Consider the following 8424-nt stretch of genomic DNA (forward strand, 5'->3'; position numbering starts at 1 on the left):
CACACACACACACACACACACACACACACACACACACACACAGACTTAATGTACAGTATAATTGTGAGAGCAGTTGTTAACACCTCTTGATCGGTAGCTCATACCGGTCTGACTTCCCCTGGGCTGATTCTGTTTCAGTGATGCATGTGGGCCTTCGGGGTCCCTGCTGTGTCTGCATACACAGGTCGGGGTACGCAGACGCTTTACTGTAGGCTCACAGTGATCGTCAGACAAGGGGTCGAACACAGACGCTTTACTGTAGGCTCACGGTGATCGTCAGACAAGGGGTCGAACACAGACGCTTTACTGTAGGCTCACGGTGATCGACAGACAAGGGGTCGAACACAGACGCTTTACTGTAGGCTCACGGTGATCGACAGACAAGGGTTCGTACACAGTAACGATGCCAGACATGTCTATTGCGGGCCTACAGTGACGAGGTCAGATGCCTCTACTGTGTGCCCACTAAAAACTGGACTGCAGCACAGGGAGAGAAGGCTTCTGTCGGTTCTCGGTCCAATGTAAGGGCTGATGGGGTTTGCCCTCTGCCCACTGAGATATAGAAGGGCTGGCTGGATTGTCCTCTGCTTCTGGACAGTCACCTAATTCGGAAATGTACAAATGCGTGGCTTTCAGAATCAACGCAAAAGTGTTGCTGTTTATTTGTGGTGTATTATTTTTTATTTTTTTTCTGTCATAAACAAAATCTATGCTTAAATGGCCATTTGCCTTGTAATGTTGTGCTTTACTGTTTGTTCCATACAGTAACTTATCAGTACTGTGGTGTTTACATTGTAATCATATCTAAGAATATCTCATCCAGCTGCCTAACAATGCCAATGATCGACTAATCTCCATCGAATTCATCTGTCACAATAGCAAGATGTGTTTCAATCTTATCGGGAGTTTTAGTAGGTGGTAGTGTGTGTGACGTATGATCCTGTATGTCTTTACACTATTACGCTGAAATACGTTGTGAGTGTGATTTCAAATAATTAAGACATACATTAGATATAAAAATTTCATTAAACTATATTTTTCTACATATCTGAGTTTTACCTGAGAGAGAGAGAGAGAGAGAGAGCGAGCGAGAGAGGATGAGCTGGGCCGAGTCGAGGCCTGGTGGAACACGAGACCATGTGATGCCTGGTCACATGGCATTGGGAGTGGTTTCATACACTAATGTTGCGCCCGGATGGGTGCTGACTTCTTTTTGTGCTTGCACAGGGATGTCTCCTGAGCAGGGGAGACCGTGCGGTTGGTGTTCACAGATGCTAACGCTGCCTCCATCTTGCCAGACATGCCAGCTCATGGCGACATGGCCGCGTTTGGCATGCGTTCAAAAACATGGGGGCACAGCGCTGCCAGGCCACAGGCTCCCTCCGCTGTTGAACACAAGGTGCCATATTTGTCCAACTTTTTTGAGATACGGCCCAATAAACTATGAATTGTAGCGAAACTGTGACGGTCAGCAGTCACTTGTAAATATCCTGGTTAGCAGATAGCCGTGAGAAAATGGGTTAGCAGTTAGCTGAGATCGTTGGGGGGGGGACTGTATTAGTAATGGTGCTGTTGCTACACAGTTATATCTGGCTGTTGAAAGTGTGGTGATTTTTTGCAGTTGACTTCGTTTCTTTTTGATGTCAACAAGGTTTCTGTGAGTACCTAGTGAAAAAAAAAGCTAGTTTTAGGTCCCTCGGTCCGCTGACCAAACACCCCGCGGTCATTTCTACACTGACTGTTCTCAACACCAGCTGTAGGGATGTGTCTGTGATCGTGTGACAGCAGTGAGTTCCCAACCCAGAAATCAGCTCTCCGCACACCCCGACCGTACGCTAACTGCAACCCCTTTTTTAAGGCTAATATAATTCTTTGACTAACCTTAGGATAATCCAACCTTAATACAAAAAAAAACAAAAAAAAAACAGCCTGTTGGGTTATGTTGTATATCGGTGTTCCATTGGTTGTATCATGTTTGTGGAGAGTACAAATACGTAGCAATATATCCATGGCCTCCTGTGGATGTTCAATGACCTCGGGGGTCTCATATCAGTCTTCTTCTTCACCCAATGAGGTTTAGCGAACTACATCTCTCTCCATATTCTGCTGCACCTTTTGGAATGTCGTGGCCCTGCAAAAAGGGCCTCTGCTGCCTGCTGCCGCGAAACTGCGCTGTGTGTCTGTAGAACCAACCAAACCCTTCATCTGCGTATATAATGTACTGTACTTTTACTGTTTTATTTCTTTACAAAAACTTAGTGAGAATTGTCTGCATTTGAACTAATTAAATAACGGGAATAAAAATGACAAGAATACCAACATTTTTCTGTGTTTTGTGTCTTTTTTTCTGTGCGTGAGTTAGTGTGTTGATTTAAAGAGTACGGTTCCTGCTGGTGAGTATGGATGTAAAATCAGGGGAACTGAACGTGTGAAATTCATGTACGATGACGGGACAGGAGGAATTTTCCCCTGTGATAACTGTCACAAACTGGTGTGTTCTTAGAGACATGTTCGTTGTAATGCTGGCTTCAATACTACTTAAAAAAAAAACTGAATTATAAACCCAATGACTCAGAACTCTAAATTCAAATTACAGTACTGAACAGTCTTCATTGCATCAAATGACCTGAAATTATGTTTTTCACAAGGAAGAGAACCAGCTGGTCATGTGTATAACCATGCTTCCCAGTTCGCAATGGATTACTAAAGATAAGAAACCAAACTGGTCTTTGCTTGGGACTTTTATTCTGAAATGAAGCTGCTCCACAGGGGGGATTACAGTAACTTAATACATGGATATTGAAATAAATAAAACATTATAAGATCAACTAAACTTAAGTGCCAATGTCAATAAATAAGTAAACACATAAATAAATATCCATCATTGAATAAAGTGGTTGTGTCTGCTGGGTTGCTAGAAGATGTCATGTGTTAGGCCTCCATGGATCCTAAATCTACACAAAAGGGCAAAGGTCAAGAGGTATTAATCAGTAAATATGGCAGCAGGTACACTAGACCTATCTTCTAAAACCAATTGTCTGAACAAATTGTCATAAAATCATTAAATAATATTCCACATAACGGTTCATTTGTATTTGAATGGTTATAACAGTTGTGTGTTACTAGACCAAACAGCTGTACATACCATCATGTCATTTTTCAGAGGGTTTTCCTTTTCGTTGCTCGGATTAAAGAAAACAGCCTGAAATCGCCGCTGAGTCTTATAGCTGGCAAATCAAAACACAGAAATATAAAAAAATGAACAAAGATGTCAGACATCTGTTGTAGTGATGATGAGGAACAATCAGAAAAAAGTTTCAAATGTAGGTTTACTTCATATCCTTATACATAATGCATGCCATTTTGTATGCTTTTCTATGATTTTCACATGCATTGTTGTGAGGTGTACTTGTGTTGTTGTGAGGTGTACTGTGTTGTTGTGTTGTTGTGAGGTGTACTTGTGTTGTTGTGAGGTGTACTGTGTTGTTGTGTTGTTGTGAGGTGTACTTGTGTTGTTGTGAGGTGTACTTGTGTTGTTGTGAAGTGTACTGTGTTGTTGTGTTGTTGTGAGGTGTACTTGTGTTGTTGTGAGGTGTACTTGTGTTGTTGTGAGGTGTACTTGTGTTGTTGTGTTGTTGTGAGGTGTACTTGTGTTGTTGTGAGGTGTACTGTGTTGTTGTGTTGTTGTGAGGTGTACTTGTGTTGTTGTGAGGTGTACTTGTGTTGTTGTGAAGTGTACTGTGTTGTTGTGTTGTTGTGAGGTGTACTTGTGTTGTTGTGAGGTGTACTGTGTTGTTATGTTGTTGTGAGGTGTACTTGTGTTGTTGTGAGTTGGACGTACTGCACACAGATGGTGAGAAGTAGCGCAGAGCAACTGATGATTGACAGCATCACGGCGATGACCAGAAGGGCCGTGTGGGCGTAGGCTTCCACATCAGCATCCACCTCCCTATGCCCCGTCTTCATCAGCTGGACCGCACAACGTTTCCCTTCATACCCTTTCTGACAGCTGTCCGTTAATAAAGAAACAATTCCGATTACATTTCAAGCAGAAGCATTCCGTGGGGGTCAGCCCCTACCAAACACGCCAACACGCAACAGTATTAAGCCGCTGATGCCACTACACTTTTCCCCACTGACAATGTCAATGTAGCCTTTATTACACACACACACACACACACACACACACTCTCACACACTCTCACACACACACACACACACACACTCTCACACACACACACTCTCACACACACACACACACACACTCACACACACACACTCTCACACACACACTCACACACACACACATACACTCACATACTGAAATGTAGCACTTTGCCAGAGATTGACTCACATGCATGAAGGTTCCCTCAGGTCCTCCATAAACTGACAGTGGCCATGGATACAGAAGTCTCTGTGTGATGTGAAGCACAGGTCCTCTATTGTGGTGTGTGTGTGATGTCTTTGGCTCGGTGTGTGGGCTTGGCTTGAAACCTTGTTTTTCTTTTTGCCCTTCCCTTTCTTCCGACTCCGCTCTTTCCCGCTTGCAGGTACGGCATCTCCCATCTCCTCTGCTTTACTGAGCTGCTGTACTGAAAGACCAGACTACGTGTTAGAGGTGCATTCTCACAAAGTTAGACATATACAACACACTGTTGAGATAGCCATGCTCTCACGAGATGTCACACAGACATCAAAGTGAAATGTATTAAAGAGAAAGATGACCGTCACAAAGCTACACTTCTTTGGTAGGTTATATATGTGTCCCCACACAAACATATGGGACACGTGTCCACTTGAGATATCATACTTATGTCCTGTACTTGAGTTCAGGTAGCACACTGGTATCAGACATATGTCACCATAGTAACCCATACTTACCCAGATCATGACACGTTTCAGGGAATTAGTGTTACAATTGGGTTTGGAGTTCAGGGTAAAAACCGTACCTTTTGGCAAACTCATCTCAACTTCTTCGGCCCTCTCCCTCTCAAGGTCTTCGTATTCACTCGAGGTCTGGAGGTCCCCGGACGCCCCGAGCAGTGAGTCACGGGCGCTGAAGCTCACCGCCACACCCACTGCCCCCACCACGCTGCATAGTGCTAGATTAGAAAACATTTCATTTGAAGTAAGACCGCATAATGATAGCAGATCATGTCAATCACACTGCCCCCACCACGCTACATACTGCTAGATTGGGCGACAGTGGTACAGGAGGTAGAGAAGTTGTTTAGTAATCAGAAGGTTGCTAGTTCGATTCCCTGTCGAAGCGTCTTTGAGCAAGACATTGAACCCCTAATTGCTCCTGATGTGCAGTGTGCCATCAGTGTAAATGTAAAACGTGTATACATCCTTGTAAGTTGCTTTGGATAAAAGCGTCTGCTAAATGACTAAATGTAAATGTAGATTAGAAAACATTTCATTTGAAGTAAGACGGCATATTGATGGTGTAAAGGACTACTACTACTACTAATATTTCATTTGAAGTAAGACCGCATAATGATAGCAGATCATGTCAATCACACTGCCATCTAGTACATCTGGCAAAGTAAATAAACGTCACAGTTCTACCCCACACACCCAGACATTCTTAAAATGAAAGAAAACACCGCTCTATTCTCCCCATCTCAAAACACACGTGTATTCACACCCACACAAACAAAGTCTTTGCAAAACAGGACTCCTACGCAGATAGCTTCTCTCAACAACACTCAAGACACCCAGACGGTCACACCCTGAAAACTAGTCGGCGCTGGAAACGTTGGCATCATTCATTCATAAACACAGCTCAGTGCCCTCAGACAACCCTTAATCTTTCATAATCTCTCTTAATCTCATTCTACAAAAGACTAAAAACGTATCGTTTGTAATGTGCCCCTTATTTAGCCAATTGGACCAGGAGGTTCTTAGGTAAGGGTTGCGTGAATGAGTCAGTTTTAACAGAGTGTGTGTTTTTTCTTCATGTGTAAAAACACACACCTTCTAGCAGTAACCTAGGGTTGACCCGAGCTATACATAGATAGATAGATAGATAGATAGATAGATAGATAGATAGATAGATGGATACTTTATTAATCCCGAGGGAAACTAATACATATTCACACACAACCACACACATGCTCTAGCACACACCTCACAGTGACTTTTACAGTTTGTCTGCCTCTAAGATTAAAGAATCCTGTCACACACCTACATGACCCCTCACCTCTACCCCCGACCCATCCCATCACATATCAACACACACAGCTCCGTCTTGAACTCACTATGGTGTGATGGAAACCAATCTAAAATCAACAGAGATGTGCTTGAGGTTAAACACACACACAAAACACCTGCATACACAGGTAGCCATCTAAGGAATCCCACTCACACACAGACATACACATAAAGATATTTAGCTGCCGTAGGGCATTCACACAGATTCCAACACTTACACACACGCAGACATTAACACACATCATCTACTTGAGCACAGACTCACCTAAAGATAACAGGCAGGAGAGGATCAGAGATTTCATGTCCAGATGAGGAGCGCTGAGTGCCTGGGTTCTGTATGAGTGCCTGGGTTCTGTATGAGTGCCTGGGTTCTGTATAAGTGTCTGGGTTCTGTATGAGTGCTCTGTGTGAGTACAGCACAGGTTCCAGCTGGGTATTCACGTTTCACACACAGGGAGGAGCTTTTATAGGTGAGGTCGCTTAATGGAGGCTTGTGAGCCAGTGTGTGTGTGGGGGGGTGTGTGTGTGTGTGTGTGTGTGTGTGTGTGTGTGTGTGTGTGTGTGGGTGTGTAGGTGCATTTGTGGTCTGTATGAATAACCGGAGTTTAATCATTAATGTCTTTGTATTTAAATGGGTACTTTCATTCAGCATTAATGCGTCACTTGCGTTTCCATTGTGTTTGTGTGTGTGTACACATTAGTCCACATGCATTCATACACACTCACTAAAAACAAACATACACGAACACACATTCATTCATACACACTCACTATAAAACAAACATACACGTACACACATTCATCCATACACGCACTGAAAACAAACATACACGTACACACATTCATTCATACACACTCACTAAAAACAAACATACACGTACACACATTCATCCATACACGCACTGAAAACAAACATACACGTACACACATTCATTCATACACACTCACTAAAAACAAACATACACGTACACACATTCATTCATACACACTCACTAAAAACAAACATACACGTACACACATTCATCCGATTTAGAAAACAGAGGTGATTCCTGTAACTTCCTGATCCCGACTGCATCCTCATATGTACCAACAGTACAAAATATTTAACCCCAAAAAGATCAATATTTCAACGCCCTGCTATTAACCCGCGCTGCAAAAGCATCTCACACTCAGTAAAATGCTCATGTGTTGTGATGCCTTGCTTTTGGAGAGAAAATATTTTAAACTGTAAGTCACGATGATTCAAATTAGACATCAAATTCCAGGAAAACCATATGCATTTGTTGGATTAACATAAATTTACACCTATAGATTTCAGTCAGATGTCTATTATTGTAGTTGTGTAACCTTGTGGAATCTACATTTCAGTAATACATGGTGTGGTGGGTTGGGTTCATGAGGATGGCATGACCATGGGTTAGCCCTTGTCGTTCAACCAATAGATTTCCTTCCTTGTCATTTGACCTTTTTCTGCGGACATTTCATCATCGCCATTTTACAGTCTTTTTAAGGTCTTCTCCCCTGTCCTCCCCCACTGCTTTCTTTATTTTGCATCTATCCCTCGTTCTTTTACATAGTTCTTCAAGCGATTCTTCCCGGAAGGCCTTTGTGAGGATGGCTGAATGACTCAATTCCTCTCCACCCCATTCCATGAGGTCTCACAATATGCAGACATCAATAATAACCACCCATGAACTTTTTTTTTGAAAGATTGTGGCTGTGAATTTTTAAAGATTCCTTTCCAATGATTAAATCCTTTCTGTTATTTCATCTATCTGTTTGTTTATTCGGAAAGATTGGTTGGTATGGAGAATCCGTCTGTTGAATGCTACACTCCCAGGGCCGCATACCAGCCTGACAGAGAAGAAGAGAGTGAATGTGAGAGTAGTTATATGTGTGCGAAGGTGTTGTGTGTGAACGGGTGGGGCTCAAGGCTACATATCTATAATAATATTGACATATTATTAAGAATAACATCTGAACATCAGGAACACTTAGATAAGGAAAATACATCATCACTGGTCCAGAATGTGAAAGAAATGACTCAGGTTCAGGCACAAGCACATGCATATGCATACTAGCCTCCTTTTTTTAGCCACAGGAGATGGTGTGGCTATATGTGTGTGTGTGTGTGTGTGTGTGTGTGTGTGTGTGTGTGTGTGTGTGTGTGTGTGTGTGTGTGTGTGTGTGTGTGTGTGTGTGTGTGTG

At 42.7% G+C, this 8424-nt stretch overlaps 1 protein-coding gene across 1 annotated transcript; it reads right to left on the reverse strand.

The window, feature by feature from the left end:
* Nucleotides 1-2576: 2576 nt before the first annotated feature.
* Nucleotides 2577-5213, reverse strand: areg (amphiregulin). The gene is made up of 5 exons (XM_012820906.2): nt 4950-5213; nt 4355-4592; nt 3842-4009; nt 3146-3227; nt 2577-2954 (listed from the first exon to the last, which is right to left on the reverse strand). Exons 1-5 carry the CDS (start codon nt 5116-5118, stop codon nt 2949-2951), a joined length of 663 nt encoding a protein of 220 aa, XP_012676360.1. The 5' UTR covers nt 5119-5213; the 3' UTR covers nt 2577-2948.
* Nucleotides 5214-8424: the final 3211 nt, after the last annotated feature.

This window comes from Clupea harengus, chromosome 7 (genome assembly GCF_900700415.2).
Source record: "Clupea harengus chromosome 7, Ch_v2.0.2, whole genome shotgun sequence".
NCBI lineage: Eukaryota > Metazoa > Chordata > Actinopteri > Clupeiformes > Clupeidae > Clupea > Clupea harengus.

Bases quoted from the DNA above. Each gene is read 5' to 3' on its own strand.
- areg (XM_012820906.2), bottom strand. From the start codon at position 5,118: ATGTTTTCTAATCTAGCACTATGCAGCGTGGTGGGGGCAGTGGGTGTG. The intron at 4,010-4,354 runs GTGAGTCAATCT...ATTAACGGACAG, and splicing joins CTGAGGGAACCTTCATGCAT to CTGTCAGAAAGGGTATGAAG. The intron at 3,228-3,841 runs GTACGTCCAACT...TTGATTTGCCAG, and splicing joins CTTCTCACCATCTGTGTGCA to CTATAAGACTCAGCGGCGAT.